Genomic DNA, 24,957 nt, shown 5'->3' on the forward strand with positions numbered 1-24,957 from the left:
CTAATAAATATTGAATCGGGATGTTATCGTGGCCTCAGGTTGACTGGTGACGTTTAGCTCTCTGCCTGGGCGGCAATCTCACCCAAGTAATACTTATACCGGCGCTGGTTCCTTAGTCTCTGTGCAATATTCCCTTGACCAGTCGCTGAAATCCTTGTCTGTTCATTGATACACCGAATCCTCCTCATCCTTCTACTTGTGTGTTATGGCTTCAGCGACCGATAGCCCAGTGAGCTCTGAAGCTCGCGAACTGAGCCTAATTTCCAAGGTGGAGCTTAGGATCGCCCTTGCGGACTCTGATGATAAGCTTGAGGCACTCCTAAATACTTACCTGACACCATTGCTGTTGAAATTGGGCTCAGAGAGCATTGCGGTTCGCAACAAAGTCATTTCAGTTTGTCAGCATATCAACACCCGCGTTCAAAACCCCACTATCAAGCTCCCCGTGGCGGCATTATTGAAGCAATTCAAAGAACAAAAATCCCAACTTATCAGACATTTTGATCTTCTCTATGTTCAGCAGGGACTTCATCGACTAGGATCAAGTGCAAGAGTCGAAATCCTACTGCCCTTGCTCCAAGGCATTTCCGAAATCGGCACATCCTCCAATCAAGCTGCCACTGTCTTTAACTTGGTTCTGAGGCTTTTCCCTCTTATGAATTTACCACCAAAGGATAGCGACGAGGATCTGAAACTGAAGTCTCAACTGGGTCTCTCTGACCAGGATACGAAGTTCCTATCATCCTTGTTTGGGAAATTGCTCATTCTTTCCCCCGCGGACAAGGACAGGGCCACATGTCCAGGATTATCACCAGCAGAATATGCCTTTTTAAATAAGGATGCGCCTATCACCGGCACCTGGAATGCGTCCTTGGATGGCGGGCTGAATCTCACTGAGACTAAGGTCAATGCCCTCCGCTTTTTAGCTAGTGGAGCGTTTGATAACGCAGAGCGATTTCTGCCCGCTGTGGTCGCATCTGCGGATGCCAATTCTCGTCTTTCTGATGTCGGGGAGGAGATTCTCAAGAGGTTTGTGCCAAGCCTTGAGGATCCAGATGTCGTACGGCAGCTGTACGACCTGTACCTGGGCACAGGGACACCGGATGGGGCTCCGCCAGCGCGACCTGCTCTGCAGACTAGGTTACTGGTCTTTCTAGGGAGATCAATTAGGGCTACTAGGGACGCAGAACGCGTGATGCGCGTGATTGAAGAAAGCCTTCTATCAGACAGTGCAAGGTCCGTACAGGGATTGCAAGCGTCGAAGCTGCGAACACAGCTTTTCAATTTTATGACTTGGGTCGTGAGGATGGGCTCGCCAGATGATTTGCAACACATGGCACCGAAACTCATAGCAGGCTTAATGGATTTCATTCAGTCCCAGGGATGGCCAAGTCCGGCAGCAAGTGGACAGAGGCCTCCACAGACGGAGCTTAGCCTGCGAGGTATGGCCTACGAGTGTATAGGTATACTGGTCCCAAAAGCGGACTTCCGAAGCCAAAAGGCAGAGGATGCTGTATCTGGTTTTCAACTTATCAAGTGGCTGTTCATGTCACTCAGCTCTGACGATTCGAGCGCACAGATCTTTGTCAGCATTGAACAGGCACTAGGAAGTATTCTCAGCTCTTCGATGAACGATTGTGATCATGACTTCCAAGCGCAACTGAGACCTTTTCTCCTTCAACAAATGAATAATCAGCCTGGACAAGAGGACCCCTTGACCGGATTGACCGTTGTCCGCAACCCTCAATATGCTGCAGTACGTTTTGCGAACCGGTTTTTACCCTACAGTGATGTCGTTGCCCGTTGGATAGATCTCATGGCCGTTGCACACGGCTCCGAAAGGCATCATGAAGTAGTAGAGGAGGGAAAGAAAGGTTTACATCCTTACTGGTTTCGACTCCAGAATGCAAACAATGATCACAACGTGCCATCCAAGGAGCTGTCATCCTGGTACTCCTTCCCGGGATTCACCGATGCAGTGCGCTTTCTACTTAACTCCACTGTTTCGCAAGGTGTAGTTGGATCCTCTGCAGAGGAGATTCTATCAGGCAATTATCGGAACGCCTTTCCTTCGGCTATCGAATTTCTCCGCAACATCTTGTTTTGGGAATCCATCACTGCCTCTGGCACTCAGTTCGAAATAGAACATGATTGGGATGTCAAGTTGGATGTGATGCTTAGCTCTGAAGAACAAGCACGAGATGCGTTGAGAGGTTACCTCCGGTCTACTGATGAAGATGCCATCGCTATGTTCCTTTCAGGTGCGCTAGCCGGTCTGTCTCGCGAAAGTCAAACAGGTAGACAGCAATGCGGGAGGCTCTTCCTCAGTATATGTTCTCTGGCCCCCAATGGCATAGTCGAAAAAGTGGTACCGCAGACATTGGCACTTAAGACGCCGTTGAGCAGCAATGATCAAGAAACTCAAGACGTCTCTGCACGAGCTATAGGCATCATAGCCTCCCATCCCGCTCTTCTTAACATGGATATGGACGCTTTAGCCACGGAATTACTGAACTCTATATCGACGTGGAAGGTTGCGATCGGGGAGGTAGCACTCAGGGTCAGAGGGGCAGTTATGGCTTTATCCTATCTGCTGAGCAGACTCGCCTTCCGCAAGATGATTTCCAGATTGCCGGAAGCTTATGTGCGTCAGTTCATCGACATTCTCTGCGATATGATAGAGAACGCCCGTGACTCTCTCATCTGTCGGGCTGCTCAGGCTGCCATTGGAAGACTTGGCCTTTCTGATCTGCTCTCATATTCCAGGCTTTCTGAGTCCAATTGGTCAATGATTAGAAAGCACCTCATTCAGGACGCCAAAGCAGAGAACGAAGTGGCCATTATGGCGATAGGACTGTTGTCAATGACCTTCTCGAGGGCTGATTCCGCTGATGTACGATCGGCTGAACTTACCCAGGCCCTCTACGATCTTCATGAGAATCGCAACCCAGAGCTTCACTTCACAGTTGGCGAGGCGCTGAGTAATGCTGCAGTAGGATGGAGTTCTAAGTCCCTAGCACTTGAATTCGACGTCGACGAGGCAGTTCCTGTGTCCGAGATTCCAGGGTCAGTCCTCGCCGAGGTATGCGACAAGGTCTTATCTGACTGCGGCGCATCAAAACCCTCGCTGAAAAAGGCTGCTGCTATATGGCTCCTGAGCCTCGTCAAAAACTGCGGCCATTTGCTTGAAGTGAAATCCCGTCTAGTGCAATTCCAACGGTGCTTTAGCAGTCTTCTCAGTGACCGTGAAGAGGTCGTCCAGGAAACCGGAGCCCAAGGCCTGAGTCTGGTGTACGAGCAGGGTGACCAAGAACTAAAGGACGACTTAGTGCGCGACTTGATCAATTCGTTCACTGAAGGTCATTCCAACCTCGGAGGAGGTCGAGTCAACCGGGACACCGAATTATTCGAGCCAGGAGCCTTGCCGACCGGGGGCGGATCGTCTGTGAATACTTACAAAGATATCATGAACCTCGCAGCTGAAGCAGGGGACCCCACTCTTGTTTATAGGTTTATGTCACTGGCCTCGAATAATGCTCTCTGGACCAGCCGTGCAGCATTTAGCAAACTGGGCATAAGCAGCATATTTTCTGATTCGAGCGTGGACGGTTACCTTTCAAGGAACCCCAAGATCTACCCGAAGCTTTTCCGGTACAGATTCGACCCGAATCCGAACGTGCAGCGATCGATGAACACCATATGGCGGGCCCTGGTCAAGAATCCGACAGAAGTGATCGATGCCCACCTTGATGAGATTATGGTTGATCTACTGAAGAGCATGCTATCGGGCCGGGAATGGAGGGCTCGTCAAGCGAGTTGTGCCGCTATCGCCGACCTCATTCAGGGACGCCAGCCAGAAATGTATGCTGGGTATATGAATGAGATCTTCACCAAAGCTTTCAAGCTTCTGGACGATATCAAGGAAACAGTCCGGGTGTCAGCGATGAAGCTTTGCCAGACAATCACTAATGCGATTATACGCACTCTGGAGACAAGCAAGTCCGATGCGAAGCAAGCAGGTTCAATGCTGGAGAGTGTTATTCCATTCTTACTGAGTGACAAGGGTGTGGAGTCTGGGGTTGGAGAAGTCCAAGGGTTTGCTATCGGAGCGCTCATCCAGATGATCAAGAAATGCCCCAGCAAGCCACTGCGTCCATTTGTGCCCCATATGATAGAACAGTTCTTGAGCTCTTTGAGTTCCCTGGAGCCCCAGGCCGTGAACTACGTCCACCTCAACGCCGACAAGTATGGACTTACGGGCCAAGATATCGACAAGATGCGTCTGTCCAGCATCCGCACGTCTCCTATGATGGAGGTCATCGAGCGATATCTCATCGATATGCTTGATGAAGAGGGCATGAAAGAGTTTGCCTCGAGGCTAGAGGGAGTGTTACGCTCGGCTGTGGGACTCCCATCCAAGGTAGGCTGCAGTCGTGTTTTGGTCCTCCTGAGCATGCGAACCACACTACTGCGCCCCTTTGCGGACCGATTCATTCAACTGCTTGGCAAATACGTGGTGGATCGCAATGACACTGTTAGCGCGTCGTATTGCTCCTCAATCGGCTACTTGATGCGCCTAGCCTCCGATGAGCAGTTTTTGAAAACGGTTGAACACGCCAAAAAACTCTACCTTACGGCCGAGGACACGAACCAGCGGGTCATCTCAGCCGAGATTTTACTTTCAACGTCGAAGTTAGCTAGTGACCGATTCGCAGCATTTGCATCAGCGGCACTGCCATTTATCTTTGTCTCCAGATACGATTTGGACGAGCATGTCCGCGAGGTATTCGAGAAAACATGGCAGGATAATGTTGGGGGTAACCGCGCAGTCTCACTATACATCAAAGAGATTGTCGATTTCGTATCTACGAACCTAGAATCGGCGCGCTGGGCTATTAAGCATACGGCCGCACTAGGGCTTGCTAATGCTGTCACCTCCCTCGATGCTGAGATCGATCTTGCTACGAGCGAATACATATGGCCCGTCTTGGAAAGGGCATTGGCTGGCAAGACATGGGATGGCAAAGAGGTGGTGCTGAAAGCCTTTGCGAAGTTCGCAAAGCAGGCGAAGAGACTATGGGAAGCGAAGCCCCAGCTAGCAGACTCTATGAAGGTAAGTCATTCCCGAACACACGTGGTCGTCTTGCGCTTTTGAACGGTAAATACTAACGCGTTCGAATAAGGCAATTACCATCCGAGAAGCCAGGCGAAACAATGTGATCTACCGGCCGCATGCGCTCATTGTTCTCGGCCAGGTGTCACAAGCACGCGAAGACCTCGATTTGATGCCGGACGTTATCAGTGTTGTCACTCGTGTGTTAGATCAGTTAGAAGAGGACGGTGATCCAATGGAGGTCGATTCGGAGAGTGGCCCGAAACCTACGTAAGTTGGATCCCTTCAGCTAAGGAGACCTTTCAGGGCACTTTGTCTACTAATCAGGCTGCCTTGTGGCTCTTGCATGCAACCCTCGTTACTAGCCTTCAATCGAATCACACAAGGCGAGCGGATAAAGACTGACAAATGCTTTAGGCAAATACTGGATGACACGTTGGCTGCATGTGCTGAATGTCTCTTGCATTGTCTCCGGCCGGTACCGCATCGGCCGGCCAGTGGTAAGTTCGCTTGCACCCGGCCTCCCAGGTTGATTGGGCGCTAACAACGATCCAGCTGTCCAGGAACACCTGGAGGGTGTTATGCCAGGTTTGCGCCGAGCAATGAGTCGCGGAGGTAGAAACGTGCAGACTACACTATATAGAGAGCTTTGCGCAGTTTTCGACCAGTTAGGGACATGGATCGGCGGGCAGGGTGGCGAAGTTGATCAACGCGGTGTCCAAGAAGCCTTGGCGGCGCTAGCCAACGAAATGCTATCTCGTGATATCGATACCTCGGTGGAAAAGGTACGTTTAGGCCGCGCACAGGCATCTGCTTCATATGTGAAGCTGTGCGAGCAGATGAGTTGTCCGATTGAGGAGACACTATGGGAGACTATCAGGACGTGGAGGAAAGAGGAACGATCGGGAATGGTGCGACAAGTACTGGATCGAATCTTGTGAGATGGATACGGCTCGTAGTGTCTGCTCCAATTTATGCGGGGGATGTGTCTCAGACTGGGCATCAAATGACAACAGATATGGCCCGATAGGGGCGAAGACGCGCGCGGGGCGGGGGAGGAAGAGAGAGAGACATGCATTGATCATGAGACTAGGCTAGTCGGGCTGAGCTTGGTCCAGGCCATCCCCCAGGCGCTGTACTGGAAGTGTTACGCCCGACAAGTGGTTCGTTTCCCATTTGGGGGGGGGTGGCGGAAGGCAGGGAGAAATAAACCTCCCCCAAAAAAGCAAGATGTGAAAGATGCAGTGCCAGAAAATAACTTAGTCTGGGGTAGAGAATGGAAGAGGAGCCTAAGGGCGGGAGGGGAAAACAGCCTTGACCAATTATTTGCCGAAGATATGAGATCGACTCTGGCTTGCAATAATTTGTAGCACCCTGAGGGATGTTATCCGAAAGCCAGGCAGTCTTTCCATACGCCTCAGTAGCGTCACTGTCGACTGGTCAAGGAAGCATTGGAAGGACCATGCGATACTTACATTATCCGGTATCTAACTCGTTTGGATCGTAGAAGGCGAAGGCAAATTTGCCTCCATGGATTTGCTCGGATCCGATAGGAATGGATCGATGGGAATCAGTCTTAACGCTTAACCGATGGCAGCGGCCATGCCGAAGATCTAGATTGGCCCAGGCGAGTCTCTCGCGGGGGCGGAGCGATTTGCGCTTCGGAGGGAGGGGAGCACGAAAGGAGAGTCGGTTGATCTGTTGCGACTGGCAGACTAATTTAGCGTGATTATTGGGCTTGTCAGGGCTAGGATCACAGATCCCGATGGGTTGGGTTGTGTCAAGAAAAGGAACAAAAGACTCAGCGGAGTATAAGTGCGAAACCTCGTATCAAACTGGATCAGAGACTTCGGATGATAGGATGACAGGGTCGGAAGTGAAAGCCGTCGGAAACAAAAAGCAGAAAGGAACAACATTCCTCCGGCTTCGGTTCTCACCGTTTTCACCGGTCAGGAGGATATACGAACGATTGGAAGGATGTATGTACATTAACTGTACATAAAGACGAAGTTTCTGGGAGGGCTAGTTTTGTTTGAATGGAGATATTTGCAAAGGTATTGGTAATGACAGACAGATACCTTAACCCTCGATGACTCAAAATCCGATTGAGGCCTAAAGGATAGAGTCCAAAACTCGGAGATGCAAGCAAGCATCAAGCCTAAAACAGGAAGGTCAAGTTAGGGCCGTCCCCGGGCCCGGGGTCTGACCTTCCGATAGACCGCCTGGCCAGTGCTAGCCAGCACTAGCCACTCGTCTAGGAGACAGTCTTAAAAATATCAAAGATAAAGGGGGGGAAAAAAAGGGAAAGGTGGGAATGATCATGCTGTAAACTTAGAGCCATGTTCCAGCTGACGATAAGACTTTGCACAGGTTTTAAGGTTATGGTCCCAGGAAGTTGATCCAGGAAGTCCCGGAGCGAGGGAAATTAGTTTTCGGCTCCGAGTAACTAGTAAAGTACAGGTGTGATGCTGGTGTGGTTGAGAATACGGAGTACAGTACGGAGTAGTACTCGCTAAGTCGATGGGAATGGGTCTAGTTTGTGGCTGGCAACATCCGACAGTTTCAATGTACCCGAATGATGAGTCCCGTGATCAGCTGGCAGCTGTTAGTGCAGTGCCAATCAGTGGCAGTGTTGATTGCCAAGCCTCCCAGTTCGCGTGGGCAAACACCCACCAGACTACCACCAGGTACCGGCAAGGCCGAAACTCAAGTCTCACCGGGGGCTAGACTAACTACTTAGTACCGTAGATGAATCCGATGAACCATGGATGATGAGTATCCCGCAAGCTTGGTAGGACCATAGATCCTTTCCTTCAGAATAGTTCACTTTTTCTATGCTGCCGCCTCTCTCCCTCTTTCATTCGCTCGAACCCTCTACCCTTTATACCCACCATTCTTCTCCCTCCGCCTCCCTCAAAACCACGTGCTTGTGTGACAAATAGACATGGAGTCATGGTCTGATGAACAAAATAGAATCTCTTGTGCCAGTAGATCATCTCATGCTCCACATGGATAGATACCCGCGGATCGATCTATCAGAAGTTCAGAAACACCGAGGTCTTGCATCATCTCTTCAACCTCTTGGTCCTCTTCACCGCGTCAAGCCTGCAGGGAACATGCTGCTTCTTTTGGGGGTCTCCGCCCCGGGACCACATGGTTGGCATCTGCATTCTGACTACTAGACCATTTCGGGACCGGCCTTTCTTCTTTGGTTGGTCCTCTATTCGAAGTCCTAACTATTTTCACTCTCGTTTGTTACTCCTACATTAGGGATGGAGAGGGGCTGCCCGTAGTCGCTGTACTAGGTTGAAGAGGGAAGAACGCAAAGTCGTGTTGGGCCTTGTTGATTCGCCTTGGTCTCTATGCTCCAGGACCGCCACCGTCAACAGGGCTGGCTGATTCGGAAAACACTTAGTATCATCATGCATTGTGTGCATCGGCGCTGTAAGTTTGTAGTTTGTTTATACGGAGTTCTTCTTCTTCCTCTCCCTCTTTCTTTCTCTCCTCCTCCGTCATCTATCGTCCATCGTCTGGCACACTCGTCTCTCCTTTTTTTTTTCGCCTCTTTCGCTTCGCTCTGTTTCCCTCTTTAAACCCACTCTCACTCCCCGCCCATCTTTTGCCACCCTCGTTTCTTGCTTTCCGGTTCTATATTATTACGTTCGGTTTCCTCCACATGATGCATACACAGAGACTCAGCAGCCCGGCACTTTTATTCCTTATCCCCCAGTACATGTCCCTTTAGTTAACTGGACTATGCATTCTTCCCCTATCGTGACCGTCAATCAATCTATTTCTAGCCTGCCATCCCGAGAAAGCACCTACCAACCGTTCCTGCCAAGTGAGCGCCTCTTGAAGCAACCCGGTAGGTCGAGGGTTGAGCGTTCTACTGGCTGGTGAGCTGGACTGATTCGCTGCTTCCACAGAGTCAGTCAGCTCAATGACCGTTGTCAGCCTCGTGATGTCCAGCCGGCGCGGTCAATCCGCAAGGAAGCGGCCTTTACGGCTACCCATCATCGCTCCCAAAGATACCACTACCACGAGCACCGCGCCCGATCTTTCCGCGCCCAAAAAGCCATCTACGAGGCAGCATCGTCTTCGCTTTCCACCCCGTTCCCGAACTGGTTGTTGGTAAGTCCTGCTTTGCCTGATTTTGCTGTTCAGGCTCATTCTAATTCGATGAACGGGTTGTAGGACATGTAGAGTGAGCGCATCCTATCCTTATATCGTCAAGGGTCGTCTCCCTTACTAACTTGTTTGCTTATCCGGAAGTAGAGCCGCAAGGGTGAGTCTCACTTTCTGGTCCCATCTCTCACACCGACCCACCCGAACATAGAGGGAGCTATTGCGCTGCTCCATTCCGTTCATCTCAAGTTACTTCGCATTCTTCTTGTCCCAGGGCCATCCTTACTGAGTGGCGATATAGTCAAGTGCGACGAAGTCCATCCTCAGTGCAATGTACAGCTCCTCTCCTCTCCTCTGGTCTTCACATTGGCATTGCCCTGGGCGAGACTAACATCTGGTGATTTAGCAATGTGCTCGTCTCGGCCATGTCTGTGATTATCAACCCCGTTTGTGTTTCCGTGACGATACCCGCCGCGTCATGGAGCGTATGCCAGATGTCAAGATGAACAGCAGTCTGGTTTGGAATTGTAAGGCATTCCCCAGCCCCAACTCGTGGGGTATATTGATGTAGTGTGATCGAGCGCGAGGTCCGACGTTAACTAACTCATGGGCAGCTCGGACAAGCACCCCGACCGCCCCGCGTACCTGCGATATGCTTCCGCCCTTCGTCATGCTCGCCTCAGATGAGGAGCGGGAGAGAAAAGCCCAGTCATCTATCCCGGGAACATATCATGTTGTTGCTGTTCCAGAGAGCTTCTCTCAGTTGCCGGAGTACACGGATGGGGCGGGAGAGGTAGAATTATCCATGGTCTCCCTGGTTTCGGCCGTCGCCTCTGAAGGTGACCGCGTTGAAAACGACACGTGGGCCTACGGACCAGACGTAGTGATCATACACAGATTCCGTGATACAAGAAGACCTCAATACTCTCACAGAAGAAGTCCTTCGCAATCCCCAGAATCCGACCCGGGGAGCTCAGTCTTTTCTGTTGCATCGGCACCCGAACCGGTCTCCGACTTCGCAGGAAATAGCTGGCAGCATGTCCCAGAAAATCTCGATCCCGGCCATTACGATCTCATCCTCTTGGACCATTTCCGCCGTGTTGTTTGTGCGCAATTGGTAGCCGGCGGTGGCATGGCCATTGGCCATGGCTTGACTGCCGACCTTCTCGAACAGGAGGCTGCCGGCTTTCCTCCAGTACGTATTAACCAATCATAACCGCCACGGTCTGCATAGTCTAACGTTCAGATTTGCAGCTTTTTCATGCAATGATGGCTCTATCTGCACTGAGTCTTGCCCGTCAAGGGAACCACCACAATTTCGACCCTTCTCATTACCACCATCAAACGATATCCACTCTACACAATAGGATACAAAGCCATGAGCATCTTGTGTCCGACGGAAGTTTCCTCTCACATTTCTTGCTACTCGTATATGAGGTCCGCACCTGCATCCTGGTCCTGCATCTCAGTGTATACTGATTCCCAATTATTAGGTCGTGACTTCACATGTTGCCAGTCCGAGTCTTTGGTCTCATCATGTCTCTCAACTACTTCATATCTCCTTGCTTCGGCAGTCGTTTCCCCGCGCAGAGCCCTTCCCTTTCGTCATCTGGTGGACCTGCAACGTGGATCTATACGCGCTCCTCAGCGGTGCCGGTACGGGAGAGTACGTAAGAGCTGTACTCGACCATCAGTTGCCCCTAGATCTCAAGTCTCTCTTTCATCCTCTCGGGCACAACGGCCCCAGCCTGCTATATGCTGAATACGATGGTATACCTACACTTTCACGCCTATACTATGATACCTTCATACTTGCTATTCGTCTTGGGCTCCTATCTGTTGAGCTAAGAAAAGCGAAGGCACATTTCTTTGACTCACAAGTGCATTCTCGTCAGCAGGAACTGGAGCATATCCGCGATGATCTGGCTAGACTTTGGGATCATCATGAGATCCAATACATAATCCAAAATCAGGCCAGCCTTCCAAGGCGGTCGCATGATTTGCTTCAGCAGGTGAGCCAACTGTTCTAAGCGTGCCTTCTTGTTCGCAACTCCCGAGGCGAGGATACTAACGGCTCGGAACTATCAGATTTCTATCCTGTTTCACACATGTATCCTCTTTTCCTTCACAAGCGTCTACCCTGGACAACGGCTTGGGTCCTGCGGTGTGTCGGAGGAGACCGTTCACCATCACGCCACAATCATTCTCCAGATCTCCTCAACGCTTCTGAGCCGAGATCGTCGGGGTGACAAGCAGTTAATCATTTTCCCTCTCTTTTTGTCGGGAGCAGTTGCTGCCTCGAGCAGTCTTAAAATGATGGCTTTAGAATTGCTTTCGGGTCTCGAGGAGACAGACGTAGGGTCTAGCGCAGCGACGGCGTGCCATATCCTGCAAGTCATTTATGAACGCCAAATCCAACACTCCAGCCGCGGTGAGCACGCACAAGAGTTCAGCTGGGTCGAAGTATTATCCGAGCACGGGCTCCAACTAGTCAGTTACGGGTGAGTTAGGCGAGCTTCTTTGTTTTCTGGGGTTGGTCGACAGCAATTCATATGTATATCTCTCTCTCTCTCTCTCTCTCTCTCTCTCTCTCTCTCTCGTTCTCTCTTTCTGAATGTGTCTATAGCCGTTTCAGTAGCTCATGATATCCACGAACACGCTGAATTAATGCCGAGCGATCCCTATCTTCTTATTAGCTGATCATCTTGGTTGCTGGGGTTTTTAGTGACTTCCAAGTTACTAGTTAATAGTAGTAGCATCGATTCGCTACTCAGTTGCCCCTCCATAACCGGCGCCGAGTCTACTGGAGCCAATGATTCGACCGCTGGGCACCACCTCGGCGGCTATCTCAGTCCATTTATTCCTGCAAATGCATTCTGCCGTAAGGTACATACAGTACATACGCCTGTTGCCTTATCCTCCCCCTCATCAACTCCTTGTCCTCGCCCTCTTTCTTTTTTTTATCTTCTTCCTCTTCCCTCGCGCTTCTTATTTTTCTTCTTCTTGTTCTTCCTTTTCAAGCTTCGGTTCTCGCCCACCAACCTACCTCCCAGGGCCAATCCTCACCATCACATTCAATTTCCCCAACCGTTTCCCACCCCCTCCTCCTCCACCTCCACCTTCACATTGTCCCCGCCGCGGGTCCCCCGTGGCGACTCCCGCGGTCGCAGACTTGTCGCTCGACTCGCGAAATTCATAAAAATATCAATTACCCAGCCCAGGTTATTCTACGACGATCTCCGTCCCCCAATATGAGTGCTGGCGCCAGTCGTCAGGGCAGCCGATCCCAGGAGGAGCTATTTCTGACTACCACTACACCGCGGCCCTCGCAACCTGAGTCGCCGGTCATTGAACCACTACGCATTAGCAAACGAGAGACTCCTTCGCCGGCCTCGTCAAACGGTATCGTTCTGCCCTACCCGGACGACCGACAAAGACCCCAACAAATCCGAACCTCGGGTTCCAGTGGTTCCAGTCCAATCAGCCAAGGAGCAGTTTCATGCGACTCCCCCACTGTTCCCAATCATATCTCGTCACGGCCTTCGGGGTATCCCGCAGCCCTGCGGCCGCGGGATGGTCGCGAACCAAAGCAAGCTACTCTAGCTGAGCGCCGAGGAAACGTCCCAAAGCCGCTCCCGGAATCTCCAAGTGGCGATTCTCCAGACAGGGAAGGATTATTTGCTAGGATTCACCCACGATTCCCAAGCCCTGCAGCACCAACTGACGGCGCACACTCTCAGCATGTTGTTCCCGAACAACAACATCAGCCGTACTATCCGCCTCCACAAGCATCCTCGAGACCTGCCGTCTCGCAGACTAATCTGCAGCCGAATAGCACGATCAACCGGATCAGCTCCACGGCCTCGAATTCGACTACTCGTGCTCAACGTGGCTCGCCCCCGCCACCAGAGACTCCGGTGGTCGAGCCGGGGCAACATCCCGCCTCGGACATCGAGGCTCGATATGCAGCTTCCGGGATAGCTGGGACTTCGACATTGGCCGGCTTACAGGCGCAAAGTGCCGCCGCGCAGAGAAGAGCAGAGCAATATGTCGGTCAGCAGCCCCGAAACCGACAGCCAGCACCTCCGATTCCGCGGCCATGGACCCCGACTGAACAGCCCGGCACGCAACCTCATGGACCACCTACCGTTTATCAAGGGGCGGGGGTTGTGTCGGACGAGAATCGTCCACCAAGTAGACCAACAGCAGGGACACCTTTTCAGGCTGCATCAGCTCAGCAACCCACAAGAATTCCTCCAAATGCTCTGGAACATGACCTCGAGCGGATGCGCATCAGCTCATCCCCGCCACCTGCCTATTCGAGTGTATCAGGACCCGCAAGCTCCCAAGCCTATCCCGCCGAGAAGCAGCGCGCTCCGGTATCAGCAGGAGAGCCACTCGCTGCAGACCCTCGCCTTACGACTACAAGTCCCTTGAGTAGTGCCGCTTCGGTCCCCGCACCAGTGGAATCCGCTCATCCAGCATTTGCAAACGATCTACGAAGGCAGGAATCGCTGGCGTCGCCGCCCGAGAATGACAGGCAAACGTCTTCGTCCCAGAACGGTCATCACCCCATTCTCCAACAGGCTCAGGTCAACACTCTAGCCTCGTCCTCGTCCTCTGGGCTTCCACCAGCTTCTCCGCCACCACTACCCGAAGGATGGATCGCTCACCTGGATTCCAACTCGGGGCAATATTATTACATTCATCTGCCGACCCAATCCACCCAATGGGAGTTTCCCAAAGGACCAACGCCGTTGAATCTCAATGAAACCCCTTTGTCGCCGGTGGGTAGCGTGTATAGCAGTCATCCCTTGGCTTCGCCGGTATTTTCGGCGTTTGGTAAACCATTGACATCTCCTGGTCTCCCTCTGACACCAGGATATGAAAGCCTGCAATCCCCGATTGTGGCAGGGTTCAGCGGCCCGCCCCCAAGTAGTGGGATTGATTTATACAAAGTTGCACCTACCAACGGCGTATACTTTGGCCCGTATCTTCGCTACACTAATATGGATGTGGAGCGGGGCATCTGGATGGGCTCCATTCTTCTGGTCACTGATGCGGCACAACCACCTACAATACATATTCATCAGAGCATTGACCTTTCACCAAATCCGCGCCAACTGAAAGCAACACCTATCGCTGTGCACCGGCGGTGGACCTTCTATAAGTACGAGATCGATCTACAGATGGATGAAGCCGGGCCTGCTAAATGGACATACGCCATCACGTCTCACCTGGGCTGCACACGGTATGAGTTCCTGATCGCTGGACGATACGATACCGGCTGGCGCTTCATCAATACGTCCGGGAACGATTTCTCATTGAATGTGAATGCAAATGAACGGTCCCGTCTTGGGGGTATAGGGTTCATGTGGAAAGACATTATGCAGAAACACAACGAGATCGGTGGCTTCCATGTTCAGCTATGCCTTGGAGGCCAGATCTACGCTGATCGGATGTGGAAGGAGGTTTCATGTCTGAAGCAATGGCTTGCAATGAGCGGGAAAGAAACCCGAAAAAGTGCGCCGTGGACCACAGCCCATGAAGAAGACGTTTCCCATGCTTACTTCCATTACTACACGAGTCATTTCGATCAGCCCTATCTACGCGAATCATTCGCCCAGATCCCATATGTCTGCCAGATCGACGATCATGACATGTAAGCCCACTCTCACCATGAACAAGGAGCAGCTACTGATGACTCCAGCTTCGACGGATATGGCTCTTACCCGGAGCACATGCAGTTCTCGAATATGTTCAAGAATATAGGCCGAGTTGGAACGGAGATGTATTTGCTCTTCCAGCATCACACCACACTCGATTTGCTCCGCAGCTCTAGAACTGACACCGATTTATTCACAATCACTGGCACGGGCTGGCATTTTGTTAAATTTCTGGGACCGGCCGTGGTCGTCGTTGGGCTAGATTGCCGATCAGAGCGCAACCCACATCAGGTTATAGCTGGACCAACCTACCAAGGCATCTTTCCTAAAGTGGCTATGCTTCCTCCTACTGTACAGCACTGTCTCTGGATGCTTTCGGTGCCTATCATCTATCCGCGGCTAGAAACAGCAGAACATATAGCGCACACCGTTGCAACAGGGAAGCGAGCCGTGACTGGGGCATACAATGTTCTTGGGAAAGTCACCAGCTCTGTGGCTGGCGTGGTCGGAGCCAAGGATATGGTAGGCTCCGGCTTCAACTCTGTCAAGCGTGCTGTAGGGAAATCCGGCCTCATGGGGGGCATCCTTAGTCCGTTCGGGGAACTGGACCTTCTGGATGAGCTTCGAGACCAATGGACGCATGAATCCAAGGTACGTAAAAACTCGTTCAAACTGTTCGAGCTTATTCACTGATGGGATGCGCAGGACCTCGAGCGGACCTATCTGATCCGCACCCTCCAGGGCATCTCTCACCAGAAGTCTTTGCGCATGACATTCCTCTCCGGCGCTATGAATGCCTGCGGTGCTGGACTAGTACATGATCCAGCCCATTCGTCGAACCATAAGACAATGTATCAATTAATATCGTCGCCGGTTGTGAACAGCCCCCCGCCCTCATATATAATGAAAATGCTTCACAGCAACAACAAACCCCTCTATATTCCAGCCAACGGTCACCGTTCGACACCATCACAGCCAACTGACACTAAGGAAGATATGATGGAGATTTTCCAGTCCGATGTCACAGGACAAAGTCGTGAGCATCGCAAGCTGATGGGCCGTCGAAATTATGTGGCCATCGTTGCCTATGACCCGGACGCTGTGAACACGATGTATGGGCAGGCTGTTGCAAGCCATGGAAGCGGAAAACTTAACCTTGCCGCCGACTTCATGGTCCAGGGAGACGGAACGTTTGGGGCCGTTGTAAAATATGGACCGGTGATTGTCCCTAGCCTAGAGCCTGGACAATGAACTGGACAAACATGAGTCTTATATTTTACTCTCTCTCTCGCCCCGCCTTCATTTCTGATTTCCTTCATCCCTCTCTTCTGTTCTAATATTCCTTTCACTTTCTTTATCCTCTTCCATCTATTCTCTTGATAAACGGCACTGTTACTAAAGCTCTGTTCGCGAGGCATTTGGTATAATCTACTTGGAGCATGCATGATCGAGTCATCCGTCCTTCCATTAGCCAGTCGTCTTATGATACTAGCGACAAGATATCTACTCAATTTCTGCATTGCTGATAATCAATTATGTCAAGGAGAACTAAAAACTCTGTAGTCCGCTACCGTAGGTAGACTCTAAACGGGCGCCGCCACCTTCCTGTCCCCCTTGCCGTGATACATGATACATTCTACAAAATGCTTGGTTCATGGAGATTAATACCGCAGCAGGACACCAGTCGCCTTAGTCAATCGTACCAACTCATGTCAGTTGACGTTACAGGATCCATTGATCACCAAGGCGTGCGTGGGAAAGGACTAGGTAGGCCTATGACGTTTCATGAGCGATGCCAATACAGCGAGGTGGATAGTCAAATAAGGTACATATCCTCATCAACACTCAACGAATCACACTGCCCGGAAGACGGTAAAATAAGCAGGGGCAAAAAGGCCTTCCAGCATTGTACCGTCCTCAGAAAGTTACATGGGGAAGATAGTCATTGTCTAGACCACGGCCGTAATGGACGGGCCAGAATGGCAGTCTTCTCAATAATCCCAATTCTCTCATTCATTCTCATATATCTTTGTGACTTCAGAGGTTGAGGCAAGGTGGAAGCACGCTGTCGCCCATATTCGCTGTGTGAAGATGTTGGCTTCTTCACCCGCGAGCATGCTATCAGTCTTTTCCGCGGTCCAATGTCTACCGTAAGAGACACTCGGAGAGAAGAATCCCTGCCAGGAGTGCAGATGAGTGGGCTCTGTATCGTCGCGGATGGTAATAGGTAGACCATGTGTCCATCGCTTCTGCTTGGTCACCCTTAGATGCCAATCAAGGAACCTAGGTTTAGGCTGTTGCAAATGCGCACGGCTTGTCGGATGAACGTTCTTCTTCATGAAACATGAGGGCACATTTTGGTAGAATCTTATTATGGGACTAGCCCGCTGCGTGAAACACAATCTCAGAGCAGAAGGAAGAAAATCGTTAAAAGGTAGACATTTCCATTTTCGCATCTTAGGCTTGTTTGGTGCCAAACCAGAGGGCAAGCAAAGAACATATCGCGAGCTAGCTCCTTGAATTGACTAACCTGGCTAAACCATCACCCCTTACCAGTTGGATCCCCCCCCGGGACACAAAGCCCCAGTCGCCAGAAGTAGTCTCGATGGGCGAAGAAGAGCTCCCACAGACGAAAGCGGGTTGGGATCAGATGCCAGTGGAGTCTTCGCCAGGCCTCACCGTAGAACTGCTCATCGTCCTGTGAGTCTAGGGAAGAATCTTCAGGCGAGGACCCATGCGCCAGCACCTCCTGCCGGGAAGAGCGAGCAGGCGTACTGATGAGACCCTGCGGGGGTACGACGAGAGAGGCCGTCTCGTGAAGAGCGATCTCCGAAGCTCCACTTGCACCAGCTATGCAGCGCGCGTCCTGATGCCCCTCGCAGAACTTCACATCGGAGACCGATGGTGGGAGGTCCTCCTTCGCGATGAAGATCTCTCCCGCGTGCATTTCATAGCCCCAATCGGCGAGCGGCAAGAGCGGAACAGGGTCGTTTACATGCGTTACGCGGCGAAATCTATACCGCTCGACGGGCACTATCGCTGTTCCATTCGGTTGTTCGAATAATGCGGCCAGGTATTCGGCAAAGCCCCGATTGCCGACCTTCGGTTCCCCAAATGTCGTCACGGTCGGCCTCCAGCCTCGAAGCTGCATCTCCACCCCAGCCAGGGCAGCAACAGCCCCACCCAGCGAGTGCCCGACTAGCACCAGATTGTAGTCCGGATATTGTAGCCTTGCGGCAGAGACATGTTCGAGGACAATCAGGCGTGTGTTCTGCCAGGAGGTCATGAATCCTGCATGGACCGTACAATTCTTACAATGAAGCGTCGTCTCTGCTCCGTGTCCGGTGCTATTGCCTGGGTTATAGGGGACATAGCTCTGCGGGTAAGCAGAGAGATCGATGATAGTGTTCGCAATCGAATAGGTGCCACGAAAAGCGACGATGATCTGTCGTGGTGACGGCGGATGAGAAAGGGCGATATACCCGCAGGAGTCTGACAAGAATGGTCCTGTATTCCATGCCTAATTCAAGTTTCCAAGAGAAGGCGACTATTAGAGATAGTCTAGTTTCCTCTCTGCCATCAGGAACTCGGCACTTACTGTGATCAATTCAAACCCTTCGAGATCGGCGCAGTGACTAAGACACTCGAAGGGTCTTCGAAGCCCTGTGCTACCGACACAATATGAGACGTCTACTACTCGGGCGAGCTGATTCAAGGCATCAAAAAGCTCCCAAGGAATTGAACGCTGGACTTCATCAGGCAAGATCCGCTCAACCGGAACGAAGGAGGCGTTGCGGGCAATTAGGACAAGGGAAAGAGAGGCCAGAGCAAAGCAAAGATAAAACACTTTCTGAGAAAACGGGGTCATGGCCATGGTAGAACTCTTGCTTTACTTTTTCCATGCATTTTTGCGCAACTCCTATGATGAAGCGACGTGGGAGACCGCTTGGTCCAAGTACTTATAACTGAAGCTCGAGGGGCCCGTGACGAGCGGCGAGGCGTGCGTGACGTCGAACAATCCGGGGAAAGTTACCGCCAAGGTGGATCCCGTTTTCTTCGGCCTTACGGTACCTTACCCGATCATCATACAAACAGATGGTTAATATCTCGTGCACGCCTTTTGACCTCTCACACGGAGTGTAAACATATTTGATCATATTGTATGTACTTGGATGCGTTCCTACAGTGACCATAGCATTTACAATATGGTAGTGCAGTATCAGAAGAGAAAGGCAAGAAAGTGCCAAGCTGCGGCACTAGACCTCTCCCTGTAACCATCATCAGATGAGTTCAAATTGTCCAGACAACAACACGACCATCAACCCCACTCGCTGCATTCCGGAGTTAGTTAGGCCTTTAGGCACTGATCAGAGGATCCGCATAGGATGAACTCACTGCTAAATTTGGACAGAACTCCGTTGGTCTCCTCATACACCCTCACAGTGCTGATGGTGTTTTGGTGGGTTGACTTGAGTTGGGTATCGGCCTGAGTTTGCCCCTTGAGATCCATCTGACGGAACATGTGCAGAGCGGACTCTTCCCGCGCACTGCCGGCCCCTGGTCCTGTCTTGTTTTCGATGGTCCCCGTAAGCTGCCATCCACTTTCATCGCCGCCGAAGCGGTATGGTTCGCAATCCTGCATCCGGAAGTTAGCTCCGAGTTCCCGTGTTTCTTTTAAAGCGATTGGATATCTCATACATGACCGGCAGCGATGATCTCGTTTTCTCCATTCCAAATCAAGCTGTTAAAGGGAAGTAGGCGGGTTGTAACGTTAAGCATCGCTCGAGGAGGCTGTTCTGGGGCACTCGGGTAGACGACCGTGATACTACTATCATGGCCAGTGAAGGCAAGGGCATTGCCGCTGGGAGAGAATGAAACTCCGTGGATCCAGCCAGCGGAGTCATTCAGGAACTCGCCGCAGATTGTGTTGAAGGGCAGGCGTTCTCCCCAGGCACTCGGCTCCGGACGTGTATCGACTCCCTTGATAAAGCTAGAAAAGACTCTAGCGTGAGAGTCAGTGGAGCCTGCAGCCAGAAGCACCGAGTTTGGATGCCAAGCGAGAGTGGTGATAGTACTCCGGATCGGCTTCTTTAAATGTTTTGAAATCCACCAGTCATTCTCCTCCTCGAAATAACACACAGCGATCACACGAGCACCTGAACCAACAGCGAACTTCTGCTCCGAGGGTGACCACCTTACAAAAGTCGCAGCTCGGTTGATGCGAAGTAATACGAGAGTTGGCTTCCAGCCCGATGGAGTGCGCTCCCAAACGTAAGCATTTCTGTCTGTATTGGAATCCGATGTTAGACTGCGACCGAGGCAGGAACCTGAAAAAGGAGAGATGAGATACCCTGCGAGCAAGTAACGATACGACCGCTATTGGGAGCAATGTCCACACCGGTCACTATTTTCTCATGGCCTTTGAGCTCATCGGTCAATGAGAACTTGTTGCCTGATTTCTGGTAGAGCTCCACATTGCTATCCCGTGCAACTGCAAGGGTTGATTTGTCCGGAGAAAAAGAATGATCAGCAATTGGGTTATGAAAAAGATGATGAACTTCGGGAGTGGGCATGATAACGAGAGTGACAGGAGGGTCTCTCTACTGTCAGGGTTCTGAGGTTATTGTTGTGATGTTGGTGACCAAGGAGTGTTGACCTGGAAGTGAGAGGAGAGGGGAAATGGGGGGAGGGATGGTCGGTAAAGTGAACGTAACAGATAGGTCTGACGATGACGCGGGAGATCCCCCCGATTAGATAATACATCACATGACTCTATATCGTTCACTTGTTCAGATGTTAGTGGCCGCGCAGACTTTATCCTCACTGTTGTCAATCGGTCTCTCTGAGCTCAATTGCACATTGTGTATTTCCGGCTGGGAATTCTTTACATCTCCTTTGTTTTTGGAATCACTACTATCAAACATGACTACGAAAGTGATGCCTGCACGCGGCGGTGCCCAAGGTAAACCGCCATCCAGTGGTCTCCCTAATCAAACGTGAGTATTCCCTGCCGCCCGGACACAAGACCACGGAGCTAACCAGCCTCAGCTTATATTGCACGAACTTGCCAGACAAACTTCGAAAACATGATCTGCGACTTTCCCTCTACATGCTCTTCTCCACGTACGGCACTGTTTTGGATGTCGTCGCCCTGAAAACCGAGAAAATGCGTGGCCAGGCTCATATCGTCTTCAAGGATGTCCAAACCAGTACGCAAGCCATGCGCGCTCTCCAGGGATTTGAATTCTTCGGCAAACAGATGGTATATACTACGCATTCCGGCTCATGGTTGTCGTTCATATGCTAACCCTGAATCCATACAGAAAATTGTGTATGCCAGAGGCACATCAGACGTGATCGCAAGGCTTCGTGGAACATATCACGTGTCAAATGCATCCTCCGGTGGCCAAGCTGGCCCAGCATCTACCGAGCTGCAAAAGTCGATTTTTAGCGGACCTCCCGGATCAGTAGCATTGCCGCCGAAACCGAGCGAGGAAACCAACGGAGAGAATCAGACAGCTCATGGTGTCAAACGACCTCGTGAGGAAGACAGTGACGAAGAGGAAGCTCCAATGGATGAGGATAGCGATGTCCCAATGGAAGCTTCCTCCGATGAAGACTAGATTTCTAACGGTGCCCTCGTATACGTGGGTCAGGTTACTATCGACAGAATGCCGGGAGCATGCCAGGCGAAGAATTTTCAATAGGTTGAGATTGCGAGATCTAACACCTTAGAATTCCTCGCATCCCATCTGTCGCAAAGATTTCCCTTGGCAGTTGAAGACCCAACCGATTTCCGACCAATCCAAGCCAGATGATGAGATACGTCTCCGGAGTGACATGCCGGTGTCCTGCGAGTTGTCTCATAGCATCTGCAGTGTTGCACGGGTGAACGAAGAATGCTGGGGTTCCAGAATCTGGATGATACTACAAATTATAAGCTCTGGCTCGAGCTAGGATCCTGAGTACTTGCACATACGCCGAGACTAATCCCACCCATGACACCCACGCTTCGGAGTTCCTTCCTGTACTGGCTCGGTACCAAATATTGGTAGATCGCGTCGATTCCCAGCGGTTCGGGGTGACCATACCGCCGTAAACCGAAGTACAGAACGGGGGTTTGGTAGGTGGGTGAAAGAACAACGTCATAAACTACATGTAAGCCGATGCTGGGCTCGGTAGTACGGATGAGAGCTTCCTGTTCATAGTGCATTAGACGTTGCTTCTCTTTTTCCTGAAATCAATTACAATGACATGGGCTGTTGCACGGACGGGGTCATCTTCGTAAGCCTCTAGCTGCCGTCTTGGGTTCGGTTCGTCTTCCAACGAGAGACCATCACATGTAGGGATGCCGGGGTGTGCGATCCGCCGTATTATGCTCAGAATCGGACCAGTTGTCTAGCAGATTAGCTCACTATGATACATGATGTTATTTGTGGGAGCCGGGGGGGGGCATGAGGGGAGGGGTGGGGAGAAGAACGTAGTTTCAACGAATGCATGTAAAGCCGAAAAGATGCGTTGCACGTTCACCTCTCTCTACAATTGGTGATGATGGAAGAGGTCTCGCTCCATGGTGCTTGTATAGGATAAAAAGCTCACAAGAGACTCAACAACGCGGAGTAACGCAACACAGCTGGGCAGTGGGGAGAGTGAAGAACTAGATTTGATGATGAAGATAGCCATCAGGAACTAACCCGTTGAGTCAAGCGGACGGTCAGCTGTTTCGATGTCGACTCATCCACTAAACGAACTCGATCGAGAAATTCGCGACAGGCAGAATTGAACTCTTTGTTTGTGAGTAGAGGGAAGTTCGCCAAGGCTGGCTGTTGGGCGCAGGTCGAAGAGGCCATGCGACAGGTAACGACGCGGTGTAATCCGACGACTGACCGACAAGATCGGGCTGCAGACAGCTCTGGGATGCAAAGACTACCGTGCTCACGTCTAGACCAGCGAACACACCTCAATCAGGTCCGTAGATGATGCCTTTTCAAGCCAGCCGTTTTCGGGTAGATAAGAGAAAGCTGAGAAACACTCTTCCATGCAGTGATGGTAGGAATGCAGTGAACGTCGGATGCTGGATCTAGCCAAACGTCCAAGAGGCGAACCGAACCGAAGTCGGACAAGTTTCCAAAGCGGTAAAGGTGCAGTGAGTGGAGGTGGAAAACTCAAAAGGCTCCATCCAAGAGCTCTGACTAGGCTAGTCTATTGTATGTGGAACATTGTTGCTGAACTCTCGATACGAGTCAGGCTGGGATAGCTACGGTGGTGCTCAGGCAAGAGTACTCAGGGTGACAGACTATCTCATTCAGGGGCAAAAGCTAAAACATAGCTAGGCAGTGAAGAGGATCGATTGATCAGCAGGTTGGCACCTACTTAGTAGTATAGAACAGTAAGGCACTCAACGGCGGATATGACAGGACAACAACAATGGATATGCCATTCACATTGTCTGGAGCGGTCGAGATACTGAGAGCTTCGAAAAGGCATCACGGGACTCCGGTAGAGAATTCATCGCCTTGGCGCCGGGGCAAGTCATCATCATCATCATCATCATGCAATGTTGCTTGCATCTTCTTGAGACCAAGGTCCTGCCTGTAAAACAGTACTACGGAGTACCGTGGAATAGTTGGTAGTACTAATACTAACTAGTACTGTAGTAGACTATCTCTACCTACCACCTAGTCGTGTCCAAAGTCCGGTTTGCCGCCTTTAGATGCGACCAGTGTCGAGAGCAGAGAAAGCACCAATCATGGACATTATCTCCCTCAGCCATCAAGCTTTCTCCCCTGGAATGATCCACATCGCTGCTGGCCTAAACCAGCTCCATGGTCCTCCTGAGTCCTGAGACCTGACGATCCAAATACTACCTACAATACCAGTACAGAAGTACATACTTCCATATACCGTACAGTATACTGATTTGTTCCTTTGGTTTGGCATCGACGAGATAGGTTCCCCCTCCCCTCAATCATCCAGTCTTGGTAGAGTAGACGAGATGAAAGCTACGGAACAGGATGTGAAGTTCTGAGTCCTTCATCCAGATTACGTCGGAGCACATTCCGCGGGAGTTTGATTTTCGCTTGCGACACTTCAGGGGAGCTGCTGGCTCAAGACTACGGCACCATTGCCACTGCAATGAGCCACTCGGTCCGCATTCAGAGGAGGCGTTCGACTCCAATTATACGCTGCCATGCCATGCCTTCGACGTCCTTCACCCTGAGAACCTTAGTGTCCTCTCCGTTCAGATTAACGATTCTCGTCGCTCGTATTGCGATGCTACTAGTGTTGCAGAAATGGAGAAAATTCAAGAAGCCAGGTGTCCCAGGGACTCATTAAAAAATAAGTTGATGGCTTCTTCCACTGTATGTAGGTACTGTACTGTACTTACAGTAAGTAAGGCTTACCTCCAGTACAAATCAAGCGGAATACGGCGAAAGAACCGCTAATGTCAGGAGCGTACCGTAATCTTCCTGATTTCTTCCCACCAGCCCGGAAATCATCCAAGTACGGAGTAGTTAGATATTGAAGAGTCTGCAGTGCTAGTTAGCTGTTGGACTGTTGGATTGAGTCGTGTCATCCGAAGCTGGTTTGCATCCCGACCGTTACCTCAAGCTGTCGATCTGTCCCATCGCTGTCCGTCCTCCATCGGTTCATATCGAACCGGGTTCCCTTCCCCGACTCTTCCCCCTCCTCCCCATTCCGTCAAGGGAAGCAGAGACCACAAACGCATTCGTCATTGTCGTGTCTTGTCGTGCATCCCTCAACCATGGCAGCACCAGTGGAGCTCCACTTCTTTTATGTATCTCATTTCCCTTGCTTATCGACTACCTCAGACTCCAATTCTTAATTCTTAATCTATCTTGCCCGTCTGTGGGCTGGATCCGATTCATCCTCTCCCTCACCACCCCCTCCTCTTTCTCCCAAGTCAAAATCCCCTCTGACATTGCAATAATTCAGGGTTCAAGAGGCTTTAATTAACATTTTGTCCACAATAATGGAAAAATCGCTTACGGCTAATTGAATACTACACCTTCCAAGATTCAAATATCTCTA

At 51.1% G+C, this 24,957-nt stretch overlaps 8 protein-coding genes across 8 annotated transcripts; 5 read left to right on the top strand and 3 right to left on the bottom strand.

The window, feature by feature from the left end:
* Positions 1-78: 78 nt before the first annotated feature.
* On the top strand, positions 79-6,420 carry BO97DRAFT_408204 (ECM29 family proteasome component). The gene is made up of 4 exons (XM_025695802.1): positions 79-5,113; positions 5,184-5,383; positions 5,531-5,613; positions 5,669-6,420. Exons 1-4 carry the CDS (start codon positions 206-208, stop codon positions 6,052-6,054), a joined length of 5,577 nt encoding a protein of 1,858 aa, XP_025547831.1. The 5' UTR covers positions 79-205; the 3' UTR covers positions 6,055-6,420.
* A 2,633-nt stretch (positions 6,421-9,053) lies between these two features.
* On the top strand, positions 9,054-11,743 carry BO97DRAFT_437458 (uncharacterized protein; the record flags this gene model as incomplete). Its single annotated transcript, XM_025697848.1, has 8 exons — positions 9,054-9,244; positions 9,391-9,398; positions 9,540-9,571; positions 9,645-9,765; positions 9,853-10,433; positions 10,493-10,675; positions 10,732-11,250; positions 11,327-11,743. The coding sequence occupies 8 exons, from the start codon at positions 9,054-9,056 to the stop codon at positions 11,741-11,743; spliced, it is 2,052 nt and encodes a 683-aa protein (XP_025547832.1).
* A 429-nt stretch (positions 11,744-12,172) lies between these two features.
* Positions 12,173-16,448, top strand: BO97DRAFT_376164 (WW domain protein). The gene is made up of 3 exons (XM_025693010.1): positions 12,173-14,900; positions 14,949-15,555; positions 15,610-16,448. Exons 1-3 carry the CDS (start codon positions 12,490-12,492, stop codon positions 16,153-16,155), a joined length of 3,564 nt encoding a protein of 1,187 aa, XP_025547833.1. The 5' UTR covers positions 12,173-12,489; the 3' UTR covers positions 16,156-16,448.
* Positions 16,449-16,511: 63 nt separating this feature from the next.
* On the top strand, positions 16,512-17,199 carry BO97DRAFT_198115 (uncharacterized protein). Its single transcript, XM_025690514.1, has one exon. The coding sequence runs from the start codon at positions 16,548-16,550 to the stop codon at positions 16,950-16,952; it is 405 nt and encodes a 134-aa protein (XP_025547834.1). The 5' UTR covers positions 16,512-16,547; the 3' UTR covers positions 16,953-17,199.
* Positions 17,200-17,446: 247 nt separating this feature from the next.
* On the bottom strand, positions 17,447-18,778 carry BO97DRAFT_417511 (lipase family protein; the record flags this gene model as incomplete). Its single annotated transcript, XM_025696487.1, has 2 exons — positions 17,447-18,424; positions 18,503-18,778. The coding sequence occupies 2 exons, from the start codon at positions 18,776-18,778 to the stop codon at positions 17,447-17,449; spliced, it is 1,254 nt and encodes a 417-aa protein (XP_025547835.1).
* Positions 18,779-19,041: 263 nt separating this feature from the next.
* Positions 19,042-20,595, bottom strand: BO97DRAFT_446015 (WD40 repeat domain-containing protein). The gene is made up of 4 exons (XM_025698605.1): positions 20,255-20,595; positions 19,603-20,189; positions 19,300-19,540; positions 19,042-19,235 (listed from the first exon to the last, which is right to left on the bottom strand). The coding sequence occupies exons 1-4, from the start codon at positions 20,475-20,477 to the stop codon at positions 19,195-19,197; spliced, it is 1,092 nt and encodes a 363-aa protein (XP_025547836.1). The 5' UTR covers positions 20,478-20,595; the 3' UTR covers positions 19,042-19,194.
* A 231-nt stretch (positions 20,596-20,826) lies between these two features.
* Positions 20,827-21,527, top strand: BO97DRAFT_353497 (U2 snRNP complex subunit MSL1; the record flags this gene model as incomplete). The annotated part of the gene is made up of 3 exons (XM_025692057.1): positions 20,827-20,900; positions 20,953-21,166; positions 21,228-21,527. The coding sequence occupies 3 exons, from the start codon at positions 20,827-20,829 to the stop codon at positions 21,525-21,527; spliced, it is 588 nt and encodes a 195-aa protein (XP_025547837.1).
* A 100-nt stretch (positions 21,528-21,627) lies between these two features.
* BO97DRAFT_397756 (ATG3/ATG10 family protein) lies at positions 21,628-23,010 on the bottom strand (the record flags this gene model as incomplete). Its single annotated transcript, XM_025694159.1, has 4 exons — positions 22,599-23,010; positions 22,177-22,302; positions 21,884-22,102; positions 21,628-21,831 (listed from the first exon to the last, which is right to left on the bottom strand). Exons 1-4 carry the CDS (start codon positions 22,752-22,754, stop codon positions 21,628-21,630), a joined length of 705 nt encoding a protein of 234 aa, XP_025547838.1. The 5' UTR covers positions 22,755-23,010.
* Positions 23,011-24,957: the final 1,947 nt, after the last annotated feature.

Source organism: Aspergillus homomorphus (assembly GCF_003184865.1).
Source record: "Aspergillus homomorphus CBS 101889 unplaced genomic scaffold BO97scaffold_45, whole genome shotgun sequence".
NCBI classification, from domain to species: Eukaryota; Fungi; Ascomycota; class Eurotiomycetes; order Eurotiales; family Aspergillaceae; genus Aspergillus; species Aspergillus homomorphus.